This window comes from Abrus precatorius, unplaced genomic scaffold (genome assembly GCF_003935025.1).
Source record: "Abrus precatorius isolate BTA unplaced genomic scaffold, Abrus_2018 Scaffold8, whole genome shotgun sequence".
NCBI lineage: Eukaryota > Viridiplantae > Streptophyta > Magnoliopsida > Fabales > Fabaceae > Abrus > Abrus precatorius.
The window spans coordinates 26219957-26242986 of record NW_020874428.1 but is presented as its reverse complement, the minus strand read 5'-3'; the positions used below and the strand labels follow the sequence as shown (position 1 = coordinate 26242986).

The window sequence follows — 23030 nt, the reverse complement described above, 5'->3', positions numbered from 1 at the left end:
AATTTTTTTACCCCCTAACATTCATTTGAATGAAAATTATAGTTGCGATTACTTTGGGTATGTCTTTAAAATTATTCTTATTTAAGTCGAATTATTGAGCACTGAATCGTTGATAGTTCAGTTCTGAACACTCTTGTGAATATGTGATTAGATTTTATGTTCGGGATATGTTCAGAGTGCAAGAAGGATAATTTTCCCAAATATCTTGAATTAAAAGTGGGGAAACGAAGACAAGAAGGATAATTTTCTTTGAAATTTAACCCAGTAGCAAAATTTTACTTCTACGTTTCTTCCTCAGTAACGATGCATCTGCAAATGATTCTGATCACATACAACCTTGTGAATCAGAATCCCAAACGATGTTGATGGATCCTACAAGCTGCCGCTACATGTACGGTTCTTCCTATTTGTTTAAGTGGTGAAATGTCTTTTTAATTGTCTTTTATTCAAGAAAACTTTCTGCATAATGAGATAAATAACAAAACTAAGGGACGCAGAGTAAGAAACGACGGGGTATTTTTGTTGTATGCTTTTCCGATCAAATTTTATCGTACGTATGCATCAACATTTTTTTAATACCTTCTGTTGTAATTGAAGTCATGTTTGAATGATCGTAGATTTACGTTTTAAAGTTACTAGCAGTAATTTTTATGTTAAATTTACGTTTAGAAAATTTTCACGTTTGCAAACACATTAAAGTTGCATTTATCTTTCCACCTCTGCAAGCCGGGATCTGCTTTTGCTATGTTTTTATGCATTTTTGTCACATATTTTGACCTATCTAATGTGTTCAATGCCATTCCGAGGCTTTATACCAAATGCCCATATTCTGCGCCCAGCCTGCAACTGCAACTGTCATACTGCACTTTTGACAGAAGGACACAATAAGACTGTATTTTGAGCGTGTGGAGTGACCTTAATAATTCTTTTTCCCTTTCCAGAATTGACCCCCTTATTTGTTAAAAAAAATTGGGCATCTGAATTCAGTTTGTGGAAATGGGAAAGCTTTTTCATTTAGATTTAAAAGGAAGCGATGTTCTAAATAATATATACACTAGAAATATCCCATCATTGCATAGGTCTTTTAATTTGTTCATAAATTTTAAAACATAAATTTAAAAGAAAAACGTTTAAAAATGGGATGTATGCATTACCAATTTTGGTGGGATATTTTCTTTTTCAAAAATATCTTCAATAGGAAATAATTCTACTTGATGAATTGGTGAGAATGTAATAGGCAAAAAGAGAACTTAACTGGTTTGCATAGCACAACGTTGATGGGATAACTTTCTTAATATTTTGTACCAAAAGAGTATACAAATGTCATCTAAATAACTATAAATCAATACATGGGACATTAATATAAACGTCATTTAAATCAGTAGTGGATACCAATCAAACTCAAAATTGCAATCATTTCCATTTTTTCACTTTCTATCAATGGTTATAACTTGAAAATGGCAGTTGAATTTTCATCGGATCTGGGTATATTGCCTTTTTTTCTTAAGGTCTCTCTTTCTTTTTTACAAGTTGTATAGGATTACTTTACGACAAGCACGAGGCAGCACGAAAAAGAACACGTTCAATATTATTCTTTTTGCTTCTATTCCCATTAGAAGGCGACATTAGATGAACGTTTGTATTTCAATAAAATGATGTGTTAGTTAATTTGATACTGAATTATTTTCATTATTTGTATGCAGACATATAGAGATACATCAATCTTACTTGATAGGTAAGACTACCTTTCATAATATAGTGCTTGCATTTTTAGTGGCACTCACATTTCTGAACAACACACCTAACACTACTGCCAAATGCAAAAAAATTAAGATGAACAGCTTTTCCCTAGCATTTGTTAATGTACGAGTTTCTGCTGCTTAATTCTTCCAAAGTAAAAACAATAATTCATCTATTGCTTATAGAGATGGTTAATTGCATTCCTAATTATCATGAGAAAAATGTTAATTAATATTAACTAACATTGAATTTAAGCAATTAATAATAGTAAAATTTTGTTAAAAAGTAAATATTTATTATACTTTTATGATTTTAATACAATGAATATATTATTTTAAAAAAAAACTTACTAGTAGTAGATATCTACACTCAACCTAATAAAATCCTTATCATGGTCACACAATCTTAAACGTGTTAACATTAAAGTGGAATGAAGTGCAATATTGTATGCCCAAGAATTGCTGTTTATGTAAGTAAGAACAGTGGACAATCCATGTGGAGAGAGAGATACAGTGTAAAGGATGAGATCAGAATAAAAAGAGAACCTCGTTGTCTGTAGGGTCGTTTTAGCTAACAGCTCCATATTTGCGTGCCATTTTGGGAACTGTATTTATACAGCTACTTTTGTCGACGCCCTTTCACTTTTGTTTCCCCTTCTAATTACTCTCTCTAATCTTTTATTACTTTAGCTTACTCTATGTTTCAATCTGTATAGTACACTCTTAGAGATGCTTAAATTGCAATATTTTTTATTTTAAATGTTTACCCTATTTCTACCAAGAGATTTATATGTTCATTTTAATATGAACGTGTGTTTTTATAACTAGTTTATCCCTTTTTTTTTATCACTCAACATCAATATCGATGACAAATTTTAAACGTCTATTATGATTTTGAGAATTTAGAAGATACGATACACTCTGAACTAAGTTTTAAAGTCAATAATAGAAAATTTTACTTTTATTTTTTGGAATCTTAAAAATGACAAGGTTTACTGATCTTGGGAAACCTAGACAAAGGAAAATTGATATTGATGAAAAGTTCATTCTTTATCCATTACTTCTAAACTACTAAAAGATTTATTCCCGTTGTAAAGTATAGGTCATTTTCAACAAATAGAGAGGATATAATTTTTTTAAATAGAAAGATAACATAATTTAAATATTTTTGTAATAAAAGCATATTTTATTATAATACATTTGCCTCTAAAAAACTTGTAATATTATCAATGTGGTATCCATATAACAGTGGTTGTAAGCCGAAAAACTAATGAAAACATTACAAAGGTTATTATTGAATTATCAAATTTCAAAACTAAGTGAGCTTGAGATCCAAGGGTTGACAAGTATATGCGCACACACGGTAAAACATTCAAGTACAATAAACTAGTTTAAAGCTAAAGCACACGACAAGAAAAACAAGCTAAAGTAATAACAGTTCCATTATTTACACAACTAAAAGTTGGCATTATATAGAATTTCTTTTATATGTGCGCTGCAAAAATACACTAAGAGTCCAAAATTGTCCAAAAATCATTTCCCGAGTAATAAATCAGATTGAACTCGATTTTGCAAGTAAAAAATATAAAATAAATGAAAAAATAGATAAGCCACATAGACAAGTATATTTCATATATTATTCAAATCTTTATAGTTCTAAAGTTTGAGTTGATTAGCTACCACAATCGAATTTCATGCGTCTGCATTGCTTTTACGCATATCGATTGTAGCCTTCACACTACGTTGGACCTCTCTCTCGTACGACTTTACATGGCAAAAAACATAATGTGCTATAAAGCCAAATATTTTCATAAGATAATCCATCTTCTTTATAGTATTTCTAACGAGAAACTGAGCTACGAAACATAAAATCTAACAACAGAAATTAGAAATCCTAGCCATGAGGAATTTTAAAACCTGTCATCAGCAACGAACACAGCCTAACAGCATGAACTATGTTTCTAACACTAAAAAATCTAATGTAGTGTTAAAACGTCAACAAATATCATAGTCGATAGGTACAACCACTCATTTAAAGAATATCTATCACATTCCCTCTTCCCAAACCTACCTTCAATGAGCTGTTCATCAAACTATAGTAGCCAAGCACCACTTTGTTTCAGCCTATAAAAGCAAAAAAAATCAGGATTACAATTAGTGGTGCATCAAATAAGACATATATATAATTGCATAAATGTAGATAAAGATACAATTTGTTTAACGAGTAATTGAGGATGATCTGATTTCCAGATCTACAAAGCTATCTGTGTTATTTCCAACATATTGGTTTTTCTCAAGAATGAACTAAAAGTGTTAAGATATTATCAAGACCAACTTCATCGGCCACCTTGTCTCTCTCTATATATATCACTTGTCAATGATATACAAAGAAAACAGTGTTAGGCACAAATGGGTGCCTCCGCCCCTTCTGCATCCTACAAAAGTCTTGTGCTAAAAGCAAACTTGATCAGAAGCCACAGTGGACATTGTGATTTGTGACAACAAGAACATCCCTTGCTATCATGAAAAGTATTGGAGATTTGGAAGAGAGGACTTCCGCTAATTGCAACATTCCAATTTACAGATAACCCCTCTCGTGTCGTGTCAGTTAAATAGGTTTTGTTGTCATTTTTGCTTTTAAATAGATATTCCTTGTTCATTTTTATTCAGCAAAATCCATGGATATATCATGAATCTCACATCGGAAGGCCCAAAATCCTTAGTATGATCAGCAGCTGAAACTCGGAAGTGTTCAGTTCTTGAGCTACCTTGCAATAAAAGCAATAATGTTCAAACAACCCGGTTAGTGTTTCTTTCACATTGGAAGCCAAAGCCTTTTCAGTTTCAAAAACTCAACAAATTTAATTTTATATCTTGGTTCCTACAAAAACGTGTTACGAGGACAAACTCAATAAATTATTTCCAAGAGTATCTTCAAGTCTCTCAAATGCTGTTTGTAATTTTAAAGCAGATTTAACATGAAAGTGGAATTCCATCTTACCATATATATTTTGGGAAGGTTTTTGACAATTTTATAATCCTCTGGTGGAATGTTTACTCTTTATACGTGAAGCGGGAATGATGCACATATAATTCAAATTTTGTATGCATGTCAAACAATCAGAAATAAAACTTTGCAAGACATTTATATATAAGAGATATTGTGCCCTTTTTCATGTTTCGATTCATGTAAATGTTAAAACGGGTTCTTGCTGGTCGCCACAGCACATCCTGACGGAACATTAAATAAAAGCTGAGCAACACCCATGCAGTGTCTAAAGAAACAAAATTTAGGGGTAATTCTTTAAGTAATTTTGATGTTAATTTAAAATTAAAATTGAAGTTTTATCTCAATAACTCATAGAATCAAGGTTAAAATTAAAGATCGACACTTATAATCAAGATAAAACTTAATTTAATATGATTGAAAAACTATATCAAAAGCATTTGAAAAACTAAGGCTGAGTTTTTCCTTATCTTAAATAGTTCAGAAAGCACACAAACTTGAAGGGTCCCTCATCCATAACCATGATTTGTCATCCTAATCAAGGCCTTTCTTGCATTAATTATCCAAGCTAACTACTGTTAAGTTGCTAATCCAACCCTCTACTTGATCATTTCTTAAAATGGCTTACTTATATGATCCCCAAGTGCTTCAGAAAACTCCAGCATTGCCTCAACAAATCCCAACCATTTTTTAATTTCTTCTTCCTATGAGAAGCATATATATATATATATATATATATACTTATTCTCACGAAATTTGAATAAATAATGCATCCCCATTTGAACTCATAAAAAACAATTTCAGTAACGCAAGGTTTCTTGTACCATATTGTTGCATCTTGTCTCACAGTTGTTTGAGCCTCGGACTGTGTTGTGGGGGCTTCAATTAACAGTGACTTGGGGACCCTTCATCTTCTAGGAAGATTCTTGGACTGTAGATTCTGTTTCACCGATCATCAAAGGTTGAAAATATTAATCTCCAACTCCTTCTCCACCATCCATGGCCTTGAAATAATTTTCAAAACAAGATAGCCTTGAATCTGACCCCTCAATCTATCACAGGGAGAAAAAAAAATCTCAAATAAATATCCAAAGCCAGGTTGAAATTTCAAAAAATAATAAAATTCAACAGTTACCTACCACTTGCTTTGCTCATTTTGGCAATGAAAACCACTGTTCTTCCTCCCACACACACATGCAGAATATTAATAAAAAAAAAATATTTAAGCTCTCCAGAAATCACTTGAAGCGCTGAGCTAAAACTGCAAATATCCACAAACAACTCCAGACAAATTAAATTAAATTTCATATTATCCCTTGATTATGGGTTGGGGCAGGTACAACTATAAAATTATAAATATAATATTCATCATCATATGAGTAAGCTAAGCTAAAAAAATAATAACATAGAGTAGAAATATGGTGAGTTAGAATAAAAAAATGAAACAGTTTCGACTATAAACAGAAGATATGAGGAATTATATATTATTTATTGATGGTATAATAGGCACATACATACCTATATAGCTGAGGAGGATTGGAGAGTGTGAGAAGAGAAACAGAGAGATAGGAAGTGCTTAAGGCAAGATAAGAGGCTAAGGGGTGAAAAAATTGGAATTGGAAGCATCATGCAAGTGTGAGATTAGAGATAAAGAGAATAAGCTCCACACTAAACGACACGAGTACCATTATCATTAGTGCCTGGGTCCCACTTTCTCGTCGTTTTCTTTGACCGCATGCTTTTATGTTATTTTGAGTCACTTCATCTATCATTATGCCACATTGCCACGCCCCATCCATATTCTTCACAATAATTATATTCATTTTAATTTTATCTAATAATGTGTCAATATAGTTTAAATGTTCGTGCTAATAGCCACGTAAATTAAACTGGATATATGTAGGTTTTTTTAAAATATCATGTTAAATTTAGAATTTGCATGTGAGCTTTTAAATAGGTTGTTAATCATCATATTATTTAATAGATTTAATAATTTTATGTTATTAATCTTGTTTAATAATGTAATAATACTTTATAAAATAAACAATATATATGAAATTTATATGCTAATAATGCATGTGCATTCAATTTTATGATTATATCAATATAAGTTTCATACAAGCGGATTACATTTAATTTTATGTATGATTGGGTTCACAAATCATGTAATATGTTCGATTCTAGTTTATAAATTTCAACAGTAAGTCAAATTAACTTACTGTATTTTAAAAATATATTATATATTAAAAAAATTAATGTAGTATTAGAAATTTTTAATTTTACAAAACTTGATAAGCTTATTTATTCGATAAAAATGATTTCCTTCCATTAAGTATAAAACTAAAATTGAATCAAACACATGTGTTTTGGACTAAAACTGTAACTATCGAAATTAAAATTGAGAGTGTGATGTGAGCATCAAATATGCTAAAGATAAAGATGGTGTGTTGGAGAACTTGGTAATTTGCAGCGTACGTTACTTTAAAGTTTTTTAAAACAAACAAACCAAACCTCTAAAGTCAAAACGATGTGTGGTCTAAATGTGCCTGTTAGTGGGGGCGCCCCATATTCTCGCCATCCACACACGCCACGCCACTCGTCCCCTTCACGCGCTTCCTGATTCTTCCATCCACGTTTCAAACTTGCTCATAAAGAGTGTTGGAAAGAAAGACATTGGTTTTTGCTTCAAAAGCTTTTTCCACTTTTATTATTTAACTCCATTTTAATTTCTTATAGTTTATTAAAATTAATAATTGGATTCGAAGGTACCAATGCCATGTGGATACTCTTGCTTCGTTCTGTGAAGGTGCGTTGCTTAATTATTTATGAATTTTCTTACCCCTTTCTGCCAATTAATTGCAAAAGTAAAATTTCAATGCTCTAATGCAGTTAATTTTTTTGTTGGTACTTTGTGCTCAGACTAAAAATGCTTTTGGAATGTTATTTGTGGTTAATTTGGAAAATTATTGTATTTTATAGATCATATTAATGTAAAAGTGACCATCATCCTACGTTTTCTTTCTTCAGTTACTTATTTCAATTTTAGGTTTTTAAACTATTGTTATTACTTTATTAGAAAACTTGCCGAGTTCCCATTTAACACTCTTTAAAAAACTATTGCTATTATTTTATCATATTAAAGAGATAAAATAATAGCACATTTTTTGTAATACAATTTTTATTATTAGTTAAAATTTATTAAAAAATATAGAAATTATGTGTATTTTATTTTTTAATAACGTGACAGAGAATGTGTTATTATATAGCATCTTTTAGTATTGGATTTATTGGTTGATCGCTTAAAAAATTAAATGATAAAAAATTTTAAAAGTATTTATTATATTAACCTAACGAAGTCTTCTTTTTATTTAATTAAAATTATTCTTTAGGCTTTGACGTTATTGGTAGTTGAATTTCTATAAAAGTTTTCCAGTTTTTATTTGTTGCTGAGCTTTTAAGCTCTTGAATATTAAAAAAAATCATAAAAAATAATATTAACAAAATTCTTAATTTTAAGATGAGTAAGATGCTGTCAAGCAAAAGGTAGATTGTAGTGGAGATATGATTCGATGTGCAGCCCCAACCCTTGCATCCTTGAATTGCACTAAATGATGATGTTCGTATTTTTTGGTTGTTTTCTAAAAATACTATTACTTTTTTTCTTATTTATTTATTTATCCAAAAGATATGCAAATTTAAAAATTAATTATTCTGTTAGAATAAATTAGTAAGCATTCTGATTTATCTTTTTTAATATTTTTTTACTCTTGAACTACTCGAATTATATAAATATTTTTATATAAAAAATGAACATCAATAGAAAAATGATAATTAATATTATCTTAAAACATTTCACAAACAGATAAATAAAAATATTTTCCCTCTAGATAAATAAATAAATAAAAATTTTAAATAGTATTAATATTTTATCAAAATTTATAATATTTAATACTATTATATGAATTTAAATAAAAAAATATGTTGTCTTTAAACACATAAAAATCACTTTTTAATGAGACGAGACTATTTTAGACTGTTTAAAGTTTAATTTTTTAAAAAAAGGTAGCTGTATTTAAAATATAAAAAAAATGTTAACGCTAATATTTTTTTTAATCAGTTTTTGGCCTATATAAATTATTGAACTTTTTAATGAGATAATTTTATTCGAATTAAATAAAATTATTACAAGTAACAATTTTTTTAATATTTAACAGATTACATCTTTAAAATTTGAACATAAAATTATTAAATATGTAAACTGAAACAACTTAACCAATCAAATAATTAAAATATTTAATATAGTATCTAAATATTATAATGCTATAAAAACAAATCCCTTCAATGGCGGAGAAAACTGCTATATGCATGATTTTTTTCATTTCTGGATGATATTTATGTTGACAAATATATACATGCCGAAAAGCAAGCATGGATAGCTATAAGTTACGGATTCATCATATGATCTACGAACCTTGTATTAACTATAAAATATTATAGGCTAACTTTTCATGACTAACATAAAAATGTTAAAATAATCGATCATTTTATTATCTTATAAAAATAATTTTGAATTGAAAAAAAACCATAGCATTTACCAATTACAAATTATTGGGAAATGGGACATTGGCATGGTACTTGCAATTTAGTTCCTCCAAATTAACGTTTCGAGAGTCTAACTTTCAAGTTTCAAGAGAAGCGCTAGCCAAGCACTTTATTAGAAAAGTATTTTAATCAATTATACTTATAACTAGTTTCGATTATCGACTCTACACATTTAATTTTCCAAGAGTATGGTAGAAAACTGAAACTTGTGCATTTTCTTTTTGTTGAATTTTAATACATACTTATCAAGAACAGATAATAAAATATTATTTTTAAAACTAGCTATATAATTTACCATCTTTCTTAGGTACTACGAGATGTATATTGCATAAGTGGATACGATTAGATAATCAAACTTAATAATATGGTATGAGAGTGACAGAGTGTGACATCAAAGTAAAGTTATACCTTGTATCTGCATCCAGATGGGGACTTGGCGTGCTAACTCAGAACATACGGTTTCTGCTATTAAACCCTTCAACTTTCCACCATTCACTATTTACCGATTTAATTCTAACCTTTCTCAACCACTGATTTTTAAGATTCTATTAATATATAATTATATATGTTTTAACGTTCATTTATTGAGTATAATCAATTTAGAATGTGTATTAAACCAACTTTAATCACAAATGTTACATCATAAATTCGAACATGAATAGAATTTGCATGAATTTCGGACACGAACAACGAATGTGTACTTTACTTAAGAATACTATTATCATTCTCTTTCCTATCATCTTGATCCTAATCGAGCTCGTAGCAGGCTTGGTATATATGGGAGTAAATGCTGGAAACTTGAACATAAAACAGTATAAATATTTGCAAGGATATTCAAACCCTTATGTCACTATAAATCGTAATAAAGTAATAATATGTGAAACCTTCGTATAGGATTCGGATACATGCAATGTGGAGATAAGAATGGGAATATAGACTAAAAACTTGTAAAAATTAAATAATAAATTTAAGAGCCAAAGTTAATCTTACGGTCAATCCATCTTTAACCTGTCACAATTTGTAAGTCATGTAGGACAAATTACACAAGTTGACAAAAGTCAAATACAATTTCAACAATAAAAAAGTAATGGGTTAAAGCGAGTTAAATTTATTTTGACATCGAAATATTATTTTTTAGCAAAAAAGAAATAGACATTAACAAAACTTGAAAGAAAATAAAAAATATTGACCAAAGTCACCTCTGTAGTGGCAAGGGATAGAGTGACAGAGTTAAAAGAAATCAAAGAACTAGCAAAAATAAAGAGTGATGAAAATATGAATTTATCCTAAACGACTGATTCTTAGAATTTGTTTATTTTTCAGTTTTAAATTAATTTTAAAAAGAGAAATAATAATTTGAGGAAAAAAGAGAGAAAGAAATAGGGATAGAATGAAGGAAGAAAGCGCGTGGATAGACGGTGATCGCGTATGGTGGTTAGTTTGTGCTCTTACAGCAGAATCTTTGTTTCATAGCAGTAGCCGAGCGTGGGCATAATACACAATAGATCATATAACAAATCTAACATTAAACATTTAAAACAATACATAATTATATATTTATGATTAAAGTAAATCTCCAAGGCTTGGGTGCAGAAGCACACAAGTCGCAATAATATAGTAAATTAAATAATGGAAATAACATGCATGGAAAGAAAAGAATAAAGAGAAAGAGTTGATTAAGAAGAATAAAATAATTAATTAGCGTTAATTAAATAAAATATTGTTTCACTTTCGCTGGTTCGCTCAATTCTTCTTCTGTTTCTGTCGTCACTTTAGAACCCCCCTCTCTCTCTCTCTCACTCATACGTCCCTTTCAGTCATAAATTAGGGAAAAGCAAGCAGACAGCTACACACAACACACACTCCCATTCCCCCCCTTCTTCTCTAGTAAGAACGCAAAGCGTTAATTACTAATTACTCTCTCTCTCTCTCTCTCTCTCTCTCTCTCTCATCTAATCATAATCATCATCATCCATGTTCCTCTCTTCTCCTCTTCCTTCTTCCTAGTCTCTCTCTTTGTAACCACCGATCATGGCGGCTACGTTTGATGGATTCTGCATAAGGTATTTATCTATCTTTTTTGTTTTATTAATAAGTTTGGTTTTACTAATATGAACTCTTGTTATTGGTTTTTATTCGGTGTTGCAGGGACTACACATCGAAGATGAGGTCCGTCGACGTTTTCAAATGTTGGCCATTCACATCCACAACCTCACGTGACGTCACGCGTGAGGAAGTTCAGTCATGGCTTCCGCCGATGACTCTCCCCGGTAACCGCTGCCCTAGATCCAACAACCACAACGCGCCAAATCCCGAGAATCTCCCTTCACCTCAGCAAGATTCTGGAACTGACGACGACTTCAGCGAGGGAGAATCGGAGAAATCCGATAACTCCGCTCCTCCTCTCGATGCCGACGCCAACGAGGATGAGAAATTGGAGATGGTTTGTCCGGTTTGCCGCGAATTCCACGCAGCCACGCTCACGGCGGTGAACGCGCACATAGATGGATGCCTCGCGCAGACCATGAGGGAGGAGCGTCGCCACATGAGGATGATTAATTTGAAGTCGTCCAAGTCCAAGGCGCCGAAGAAGCGTTCCATCGCCGAGATTTTCAAGGTGGAGGAGGAGGAACAGCAGCAGCAGCAGCCGCAGCAGCAAATCGAGAGCGTGTTGAAGTACTGGCCGTTCCGTGAGGACGCTGACGATGTGTCGATTACCGTTACGAAGTTCCAGTGGCTCTCTCGCCGCCTCGAGGCGCTGAGATCCAAGCGCGGAGGTGGCGAATCGGCGAAATCGGACCAAGGAGACCCCGCGGAGGAGGAGAAGTTAGAGATGGTTTGTCCTGTTTGCCGAGATTTCAACGCCGCCACCGTGACGGCGGTGAATGCGCACATCGACGGTTGCCTCGCTCAGGCCGTTAGGGAAGAACGGCGGCAGATGAGGAGGACAACTGGTTTCAAGCACAAACCGAAGGCACCGAAGAAGCGCTCGATCGCGGAGATTCTCACGGTGGCGCCGCCGATCGAAGCCGGCAAAAGCAAGGTGATTGAGGTTGGGGAAGATGAGAACAAATCCGATTATGGCGGTGGGGATTCAACTAGTACTTCTGCTGCTGCTGCTGTTTCGGTAATCAGGAGCAAGAAGAATACGAACAAGAATAGGAAGAAGAAAAAGACAAAGAAGGCGAAGAAGAAGAAAAGCAAGGTGGAAAAGCATAGTGATAGTGGTGTGTCATTCCTGAACAACGAGAAGACGACGATTGTGAGTAAGAAAAAGAAGAAGAAAAAGAAGAATGTCTTCAACAATGGGCCAACTGGGAAGAAGGTATGTGGTTTGTGTCTCATAAAATATAAGTTAATGTCTGGTTATATGCAGTTTGTTTCTTCGATTTGCAGCTAATTCATGGCAGATAAGGATACAATTCATGGAATTTGCGCATAAAATATTACCGAACACTGTAGATTTTTTGTTGATGTAGTTTCTTATCCATGCGATTATAGCTTTCCTAACTCTATCTCTTGCTTTTTCTGCATAAAATTACTGCTGAAAAAGCTGATTAGAGAGAGAGCTTCCCATTTGTGGACGAAAGTGAGTGGGTTTTTTCGTTTAGTACTTGAGCGAAATACGCGGCAAGTAAAAGTTGGGAAAGGGGAGTTATAAAAGAGGAAAATTAAGACAAGTGCCTTCGTGCGCGGAAGGGATTCAGAAGTTAGTGAAGCCTGCAAGAATGTTGCTCCAGCTGTTGGGTTTGTATGATCAGTACAAGTACCCTAGCTAGAAAGAAGGGGCCACTCATGGGTTACGAGGAAGAAGAGCTGAGTCTAATGATGAGGGGTTTTTCTAGCCCCGTCACTATTAACTAATAATTTGGGGGGGAATTAACATATGGGCCATGGGTAGATCAACAGATTCTCATCTCTTGTGGCTAGTTTTTCGGAACGTAGAGGTTTATACACAGCTTACAGCTGGATATATTTTGGCTTGTGGGAGATCTGCATGTGGAGGTCCAGAATTTGATAGATCATTTATTGGGTCTGTCAGAAGTGCATATACAGTGATTTGGATCGATGAATGTTTGCTTATAAAATTCCATATTGGCATGTAACTTCAGAAAAAATACTCTGACTTGGGGGTTGATATATATCATTATCGCATGGGCATATCTTCTGAGGTGTTTTATGCGGTAACCATCGTGGTTCGTTAGTAAGTCGGGGGTGTCAATGTAGCGTATAATGGTTTTGGGCTTTCTGTCGTTGTGTGAGAGACTTCCGATCATATTCTGAAAATGTTGGTCTGTGTGTGGGGAGAATAGCTGGGATATATCAGTCAACAAAAGTTAGTGACTCATGTTTTGTTCATATTTACGAGCAGATATGTTGAGATACAATCAAATCAATGTGAGTGTCGATCAAAACCCAACCTAGGAGCGTACATAGAACCATGAGAAGACCGAAAATAGTATCAGTTTTCGCGATTATTATGGTGGCCGAAATTTGAAAGTGGAAGTAGTCAAATATTTAACAAGGCTAGCCATGAAGGTTGCTCAATGATGACATAAGGATGACCTTGCCGCTAGCTGTATCTCTAGAAATGAAATTTTAAACTTGACCGTCCGTAATATGTCAATAATGACATCTGTAGTATTGTCTAGATTGTTTTAACTAGCGTTTCAAAATAAATACGTTATTTTCTAAAAATATTTCGAAATCTGATTCTATAATCATAGAAGTTTTTCCCTGCCTATCAACGTTTTTCAAGATTAGAATAGAGTGATCTTTTCAGTATTCAGATTCTACAGAAGCCTCAGCATTTTGAGTGGGGATACATCATACATATAAAACACGTAGTACAATTTCTATAGAAGTTTATATGTGAATTTTAACGGTGAGCATACTACATATAAGTCTGAGATTTATGTAGAAAAGTATTTAAGCATCATTATTCATGCATTTGCCATTGTTCATCCCTCCCTTTTAGTAAAATTCACTGAGAAAAAAGTATCACTTAACGTCCCACTAGTTTTTTTAATTTAACTAAGGTAGATGCCTTTAAGGATGTCTTTTTATTTAACCTCCCTTTTATAATTAGAGGCTCTTCTCATTTTACCAGATCATTTATTTTTTCTTGAAATTGCCTTTTGTAAAAAACAACTAAGATAGTTATTGTAAAAACATGTTAAAACAATAATTTTAACCCCACTGTGAAATTATTTTAGAATCTGTAATAGTTGCTTACCCTAACAATATTTGCTAGAGCAAGCTTTTTTTCATTAGTTTCTACTTCGTACAATGATATACAGGAATGTATATTGTTAAAGAAGTACTATTTTTACTAGGGTATTAATTTTATAAGTAATTCGTGTGACTTTACGAACAAAAGATTCCCTGTATGATTCCTCAAAGTGAATATTCTTTGAACAATAATACACAGCTTTGTCATTACAATATAATTTGGTTCTTATTTTACCAGAAAGTGTAATTGGGAACCAAGGTAGAAAGTTTGTTGTTAGAACTTAGAATGAACTGAACTGATAAGTTTTTTCCTCTTACAAGTGTTTCTATTGACAATATCTTTGATATCTTTATAATTTGAAGTCCCAGGTTTTCAATTACAACTAGAATTTTTCAAAAATAATATTTATTAAGTAAAATCAATACTAGCGATATGTAGTTTCTATGAATAAGTAAAAGCTTTGATATATTTTATTATCAATAAATAAGAATTGTTTTTTATGAAACCATGAATAAGATTTTGATTGAAGCTCTCGTGCATTCTTCTCTCTGGTATTCATAAGAATTATACCTACATTTAGTTTGATATATAATTATTTTAAGTGTAATTTCCATTGGCTTGTAAAAGGTTTACAAATAATATCTATACAATAAAATATAAGCTCAAATAACCTTATATTTATAAACTACGAGCATTTTCTGGGATGTATTAATAAATAACAAAAATTTCAGTTGCTTTTCTTATTTACTAATGTTTTTTTTTGGTTAATTAGCATATGATCTATGGATTTATGATACATACATTTATAGATTTTTATCTTCCCTCTTCCGAAAATAGATACTAAAAAGGTAAATTGGCCAAGTTCATGAAATTTGTTTTGAAGCTTTTAAGGAATTTCTTATCATATTAGAAAATATGCACTAGCACGTTTTGACATATTTTTTTGAGTGACGGGTCACTTTGAACTACCGATTAAATTGTTATTAAAATCTCACTAGAGTCTTTTCCTGATTATAATGATTAAAAAGTATACTTTTTTCCTCTCAAATGACGAAAAGTTTGTTTACTTTGGGTCATTATTATATAATTAAAGCTGGAATACTTTTATCTAATTTCACTAGAACTTTCATATTGATCTTCTATGTTAAATCTACTTTTACTTACCATCAATTCCATTTGAAAATGTCTGCCATTTTATCGTATGTAGTCACAAGATATAGGCATGAACCGAGTTGCTGCCTTTATCTTTTATAAAATGCTTTTTGATGAGGGTTGAAACAAGCATTAGAAAAGCCCAGGTGTGAGTAAACTATTAAGGACATTCATCATTGGACATAAAATTAACAAGACATGATATTATGGTTCTGGGAGTGGTATTGTAAATTGTAATGTAGCAGCAATCATAAACAATTTCCATGCTATCTCATATGCTGGTTGGAATTGTTGAAAGGATATTGAGATTTGTCCCTGGTTTTCTACAGTGACACTTTATTCTTGGCATCACCATACAATGCTATTGTGTATTATTATGAATCTTATTTATTTTCTTCATCTGTCATTCCCTAAATTTTGGTAGTGCGGTATCTTGATGACAAATATTGCATATAGTTTGTTAACAATTTGTCTCATGCATTGAATTTGCTGGGGGTTTTCCGTGCAATTTTATTTATTTATTGCTGAAAACTCCGCAAAAGTAACTGATAGTGATATAAAAGTTACAAAAGGTGTTGTATTTATTTATTTTCCTAAGTACGGGATTGGAGATACAGTGAATTGCTTTCTCTTTGAATGAGTATTTTACATAACCTAGCCTATTCAGATTGTATTATAATAGAACATCCATAATTTTGTTAATTTTGTCAATCTCAGGATGGTGCTTACAAGCGCATGCTGCAAACTGCAGCAAATAGTTCCAGAAAACTAAAAGGTAGAATTGGTAATAAAATGGTTGCAGTTCACGAGGTTGATCCTTCTGTCCATAGAAAGAAATTGGGTTTAAATGGTTTATCAGTGGAAAAGAAGCAACAAGTTAAAAACTGCGATCTAGTTGGAAAGCAACAAAAAGCAGTATCTCCTGTTCATGGCATTCTTAAGAACCACTTAAAACATGTTTCTGAGAAGACATCAAGTGGCTGTAGTATTCGAGATGGTACGGAAGAAAGTCATTACAATGATCAAGTGCCAACCTTGGACAGACATGTGAAATTCTCTGGTAAAGACAATAATATACTTGGTCCAAAAAGGAGAAATTCATTTGACGAAGCAATGTTCAACATGTCTTCAGGTGCGATGGCTATTTCACTACTAAAGGAGAAGTCCTCTGGAAGTGATGAAGAAACTGCAAGTTTGGAGACAAACAGAAATTATGACCATATTGCTGTGAATATAGACAGAGACAAGAGAGAGGAGGTTTCCCCTATAGTTGAAAGTAAACATTTTTCTATCTCTTTGGAACAAGTTACTGTACAAAGTTTCTCGAAACCATGTACCAATCAAGAGAAGTCAAAGAACTTGGAAGAAAAGTCTGAATTGTTGGCCAAGGTGGCAGTTTGTGACAATAATAGTTCACAGGTTTGTGATGGAAGCAACACAACCACACTGCATTGTTCTCCATTTGCTGACATTTCTAGACCTCTTTCAGCGGTTCAAGAACAGCAGATGTCTGGTATAAATACACGAGCGTGTGAATCTGCATCTTTCAGCTACAGTGGAAAGTTAGATCATTTGGATAATCCAACTTTTCAGGTTGATGCTGTGAACTCGAATGAAGATACAAAGACATTTCTGGAGCCTTCATCGTCCTATTCTGCTTCATATAATAAAGGAAATGAAAAACCAGAATCTCCATTGCAAAGCTATGGAGATAATGATGACAGTGGCGAGGACAGACAGTTGACTCATTTGTTATCTGCAGACATGATTGACAGCTCATTCCCCTTTACACGCTGGGCAAAAGGAAGCGTAAGAAATAGCTGTCTGGATCCGAATTTTTTTGGTTTGCCACTCAATTCTCATGGTGAACTAATCAACTTCAGTTCAAATGAAGAAGTAGGGATGAAACAGGCAGAGACATCAAGTGCATTACCAGGTTCTTTAAGTGGCTTGTCTTTTAATAATATTCTCCATCAAAGTAACCAGCAAAACTTAACCTTTAATGAGAGGCATGCTGTTCAGAAGCAATTACCCAACGATGGTCTCAATCCATTTCCACATCATCCAACCAGATTAGCTGTCACCGAGATACAATGTAGAGAGAGAGAAGATATCTGCCGACCGAATATTGATATGTGTTCCAGTCATTATGTCCCGCCACTTAACTCAGAGTTGAACCTTAAGAAAAATTCGTTCACTGAACAGACTCAACGTGAACAGGTGCGGAACCACAATGGAAATGGGATGATTTATCTGAAAGATCATGTCTCACTAAGCTCCAGCCAACCAACAGTGAGGTTGATGGGTAAAGATGTTCCAATTGGTAGAAGCAGCCAAGAGATGCAACAATTTGCGGGAGATGTTTGGAGTGAGGAAGAATCCAGAAGAAAGAATTATTCTGAATATGCTGCTTTTGAACCCTCTTTATTGGGAAGAAACTCTAAGCAGGATTCGGTATCTGGTTCACCTTTACAGATATCAACTGGCAATGTATTGCAATCAGCAAAAATTCAGAGCAATCAGGCCTTGCAAAGCACCTTATGGATGAGTGGTACAGACTCTGGATTTCCTAAACAGTTTATGGATCTGCAAAGTAATCATGTATCTCAAAATGGAAGTCTTGATGTTGACAGAAACGACAGTTCTTATTTCAATCCCATTGCTCAAAAATCTACTTCATATGCAGTATTTGATGGGGCATCTGATGACTTTCGAGAGCAGTTTATACCTGGAGCTAAACCTGTAGGACTGAGCTCTCAATCACTGGCGCTACCTACTCCTGGCAGTTTTAGTAACTTGACACGTTTAAGCAATGGTGAAATGAATGACAGGAACCAAAATCCCCATGTCACAAAATCAGTCTTCGGATTTCCTTTCTTGCAGCCAGCTGTAAATGAACAGGCCAAAACATCTTGGTTTCAGAGGCCCTACAGAAATTTACCATCGTGGTTGTCAAGCTCAACAGATGAAATGCTTCCAAGGACCTTTTCTCAGCAAATTTCTGGCGAAAGTAATCGAAGTTTTCCTCAAAATATTTGGGGAAATAATTTTACTACGCCATCTGTGAATCATTCAACAGAAGTTTGCTTTTCTTCTAATCCTCTGACTTCTCTGGGTCCCATGAAGACGACTCCTCTTTCTCCAGCATCAATTGTTCAACATCCATATATTCCAGTTACACCCTCTACCATAAATAGTGGTAATAGAAACATAAATAAGGTCGCTGACAGAGTGAAGTTGGATGATATGATCACCAAAGACTATCATCCGTGCACAAATAGCAGGAAGAGATCCGCAGCTAATCTTGATGATTCCAGAAAACCTATGAAGTTACCGAATATAGAAGTGCAAGAAAACTTGAGTCGTGTGACTAGGTTTACTAGTGAAAAGTCGAGCTTAGAATTGCATCGAAACACGAGAGCGGTCGAACTCGATCCACAAATGGACAGTACTAGGAGTAGATGTTGTCAAAATGAGGCACAAAATCTAAATCCTAGAAGTTATCCTGCCCTTGATTCTTTTAAACTGGACGGCATGGTAACATCAGGTCCTCTCCGACTTGGTCCTAAAAGAGCTAAGCACATCCTAAAGTCCTCTTAAAATGTGGATCAGGATGACAAACTATTCTGCCACATTCTCATTTGCGACAACTGACAGTGATAGTTGATCTAGAAATTCAGAAAAGAAATGACAAAAGTATACTGATTTTAGGTGTAAGTCATATCATTTCATATCTGTTTTTCCTCCATAGTATATATCCATTAGACAACATAACAGGATTGTCCATGTATCAATATTGCCAGGTCGCTGAAACCGGTGGAAATTTGATATAATTCCATCCAGTCTTTTGATACATCCAGCTCTCAGTTTTGAAGTTTTAAGCCCTTTACAGAATTTTATCCCCAAAGATGACGTTTTGGATATCTATTTTTGATTCAGGTATTCCCCACACGGCACTCGTACAATGATTACGAAAAGATGAGCTCTTTTGTTTTTTGCCCTTTTTTTTGTTCAATATAGCAGAAAAGAAAAGGAAGATGACGGGCTTTAGAATACGGGAATAGTTCATATCTCATAAATATTGCTAAACCTGTTCAATAAAATTTGATGAGAAGAAAAAATCAATAAAATTTGAATTTAGTTATTCATTAATTAAACACTGAATGCTTCAAAATTAATTTGAACAGGCAAAAATATATTTATGAAAAGTATTTCTGCCATCTTGGTTTTGATTATTTTTAAGAAAATATTTTTTATTTGAAAACTTTTATGATTTATTTTAATATATGGATATGAAACAAGTTACCCAGTGAACTCGCATTTGATGAATAAGTACATAGTTTTAGTTTGCTTTCCCGTTTTATGCTGTGAGAGGATTTAAACTGAATTAAGTGTTTGTAATTGTTTTAAATAAATTAAAACAAATCAATTTCATTACTTCATTCTAAGTTCAATTACAAATGAGACATTACATCGGTAAATGAATTTACTTGAATTCAAACGGATTTCATATTCATTGGATTGAAAATGAACTAATGACGTGTCAGTTTGCCGGTAAACTAGCGCTTATTAAATTATTAATGCAACCGGAAATAAGCACAAATTTTTATCAAAATGCAACATAAAAGTTAGTAGGCAAAGTACTGCAGTTGATCCTCTTGTCTGATTTGTTGTCCCTTGGATCATTCAGTTTCATTCTAGCTATATACTTCTCCAAGTATTGTCTCGGCCTAATTTTCTTGTACTTTCGATTAACTAATGTATTTAAGAGCTGGAAGTGATGATAAGAACCAAGAGTTCAATGTCAAAATAAGGAGGGATTGAGTTACGTTTGAGTGCTACACATACAGATAGGAAGAATCTAGGCTAATTCACCATACTTGTGCATTATTTTGTTTTGATTCTTATTTTATGCCTGATATTTATCATCGGTTAAAAACATTCATTCAACGCAGAATAAGTTATTATTTATATAATGTCCCTCAAAGCATGGAAGGAAAAAGGTTGAGCTTGTCTTGTTTAATAACAAGATCGGGTTATCCCTTACGTTACTTTATACGTAATCACTGAAGTGATTCTTACGTTGCTTATCTGTAAATGAGTTCACCCAATTAATCAATTAAGTCGCTGTTCAAAGCATTATGGTTTATGCGATCGTCAAACTTGCTCGTGATCTACCTTGTATGCTTGTTACTGTTGCTGCACTCGTCCCGATTATATATGAGTTTCTAGGTTATTTATTAGAACTTAGAGCAATTCTATAGGATTTCGTTGAATTCTCGTTGAAGGGTTTAAAGTAAAACTCAGATAATTTGACCTTACAATTTTTTATTCTCTAACTATATCAGGAAATACCTATATATCAAATCAATCAACTAGAATGGAAGCCCTTACATTCTTAAACCATACGGAAGGTAAAGAGAAAACTCATATCAAGTTCATAATAGCTGTCATTTAATTAAACTATAATTCTGAAACTCCGTCTTTTTCATGCTAAAATATACACGGAAAGAAGTATGGATTTCAACAATATTTACATTCTTTTCATTCCAACTTTGTCAAATCGATACTCACTTAATGCTTCTTTGCTTCTTTTTCAGCCTGCACATATTTTAAAAATAAAAGAATGTTTAAAACACGGATAGATGAACGATATAATGAAGTAATATATCTTTGGATCATAGTCGCTTTGTAAATATCATACCGCTTTGATTACTCTATCAAAGGCATCAGTGCCAAATCTATCGATATAACGTTCAACTGCTTTCCTTGCATCGAAGGACATCATGTGAAGGACCTTCTTGTACTCATCAGGATAATTGGAACCTCCATAGCTTCCGATATTTTTTATGTATTGCCTCACAAAATTCTCATATATGTAAGCAGCTCCATTGAACATTGGAAGTACTAGCCAGGCGCAAAACACAAGCTTCAGGTATGGCCAAATGGGAAACCTGTATAATATATATTTTTATTACAAGAAAGAAAAAAATGTCAAATTTTTGTGCATGTATCAGTATATAGCTAGAGAGAGAAAGAGAGATTGGTATATAAGTAATAAAAGTGAACGTACCAAGATAGGATCTTATAAGTGGAAAGCTCAAAGAGGGTAATGAAGGAGTATAAAATCCAATACGTTAGCCACTGTTGATCATCTAAGGTTGAAGGACTTTCAATTGCCCTCATTGATGCGTATCTATGATATTTACTCGGAAATCAAGCATTTAATGATTAGTCATATGATCATGTAATATGTCAGATAACGTGCATGCCTGTGCTTAGAGATGCTTTCTTTCTTAATAATTGTTAGTTAATTAAGAATTACAGCAATAAGGAACTGAAAATGACGCATGATTTCATGATATGGCATATACTTACAGAGGATAAAGAAGCATTACTCCAGGCCTGGTATACAGAAAACAAAAAGCATACTGTTATTACAGGGAAATATATTCATAAAATTAAAACCTATAGTTTGGTGAAATATAATTTTGTAAATGTTGATTCGCATGCAGGTGTTGCATGAAAAGTATTTTTTGTTGAGCACATAATCACCGCAGTGCATGTGTAGGAGTAGAATGAGAATAATATATCCGACACCTAAAGAAAATAAATGCAGAAACATCTGTTTAAAAGCACAGAGAGATTTATTTACCCTATTATCGTGTCGAAATGTCTTGCCATTGTTCCAAGGACACCCATGACGAAGAAACTGAGATATTAATTCAGATCTTTCTTGGTGGGCAGATTCAACTTATAGGAAAATTTGGAGCGAGGGATGAAGGAATCTGAGTTGTATTATGGATGCATGCAAGTTGTTGCAAGGTTAGATATGTATATAGTAAGTGTATAGTAGGAGGATAAATGAAGCAAGCAAGGAATGTTTCGTGGGATGACCCAAAAGTCTTCTTTTTCTCCAAAGAGAGGAAAGAACAATGATGATTAAGGAATGTGTAATAAGGATGCCAAAAGTTTAGGATTCCACGTGCTTTTGAAGTCGTGCATATTCGTCCCTGTAAGCTTTTGTGGCATTCAATGTTCTTTTTGATCCAAGTGGCATTAAATGTTAAAGCATGCTAACGAATATGTATATACGGACGAGGGTGGCTACACTTATAATTGCCCTTCCCACTCTCGTAAGAGCTGCGGAACAAAGTACTCCGAGCTTTAACGTATATAAAATAAAATAGTACTCACAAAATTTAACTAAATTCAAACTCTATATGTTACTCACAAAAAAAAAATAAAAATGTTAGGGTGTAGGGGTTGGAATTTAATGTAATTTTAGTATAAAAAA

At 33.2% G+C, this 23030-nt stretch overlaps 2 protein-coding genes across 6 annotated transcripts; one reads left to right on the top strand and one right to left on the bottom strand.

Moving 5' to 3' along the window:
* The first annotated feature begins 11202 nt into the window (after nucleotides 1–11202).
* On the top strand, nucleotides 11203–21375 carry LOC113846112. 5 transcript variants are annotated; one of them, XM_027474033.1, is made up of 6 exons: nucleotides 11203–11411; nucleotides 11497–12673; nucleotides 16451–18284; nucleotides 18420–19446; nucleotides 19537–19672; nucleotides 20503–20597. In XM_027474033.1, the coding sequence occupies exons 1-4, from the start codon at nucleotides 11380–11382 to the stop codon at nucleotides 19331–19333; spliced, it is 3957 nt and encodes a 1318-aa protein (XP_027329834.1). In that variant the 5' UTR covers nucleotides 11203–11379; the 3' UTR covers nucleotides 19334–19446; nucleotides 19537–19672; nucleotides 20503–20597. The 5 variants fall into 5 exon arrangements, with proteins under 5 accessions (XP_027329834.1, XP_027329833.1, XP_027329832.1 ...); XM_027474032.1 differs by having other exon boundaries at nucleotides 16451–16793; nucleotides 16866–19672; XM_027474031.1 differs by having other exon boundaries at nucleotides 16451–19446.
* LOC113846114 (HVA22-like protein f) lies at nucleotides 21196–22522 on the bottom strand. Its single transcript, XM_027474034.1, has 5 exons — nucleotides 22389–22522; nucleotides 22112–22138; nucleotides 21807–21929; nucleotides 21438–21687; nucleotides 21196–21334 (listed from the first exon to the last, which is right to left on the bottom strand). Exons 1-5 carry the CDS (start codon nucleotides 22433–22435, stop codon nucleotides 21308–21310), a joined length of 474 nt encoding a protein of 157 aa, XP_027329835.1. The 5' UTR covers nucleotides 22436–22522; the 3' UTR covers nucleotides 21196–21307.
* Nucleotides 22523–23030: the final 508 nt, after the last annotated feature.

What these genes read in the sequence shown, in the direction of transcription:
- LOC113846112 (XM_027474030.1), top strand. Translation starts at nt 11,380, where the DNA reads ATGGCGGCTACGTTTGATGGATTCTGCATAAG. An exon ending in TTTGATGGATTCTGCATAAG is followed by an intron (nt 11,412 to 11,496) that starts GTATTTATCTAT and finishes TCGGTGTTGCAG; the next exon opens with GGACTACACATCGAAGATGA. An exon ending in ATGGGCCAACTGGGAAGAAG is followed by an intron (nt 12,674 to 16,450) that starts GTATGTGGTTTG and finishes TGTCAATCTCAG; the next exon opens with GATGGTGCTTACAAGCGCAT.
- LOC113846114 (XM_027474034.1), bottom strand. Translation starts at nt 22,435, where the DNA reads ATGGGTGTCCTTGGAACAATGGCAAGACATTTCGACACGATAATAGG. An exon ending in CATTTCGACACGATAATAGG is followed by an intron (nt 22,139 to 22,388) that starts GTAAATAAATCT and finishes TCTGTATACCAG; the next exon opens with GCCTGGAGTAATGCTTCTTT. An exon ending in ACTTATAAGATCCTATCTTG is followed by an intron (nt 21,688 to 21,806) that starts GTACGTTCACTT and finishes TATATTATACAG; the next exon opens with GTTTCCCATTTGGCCATACC.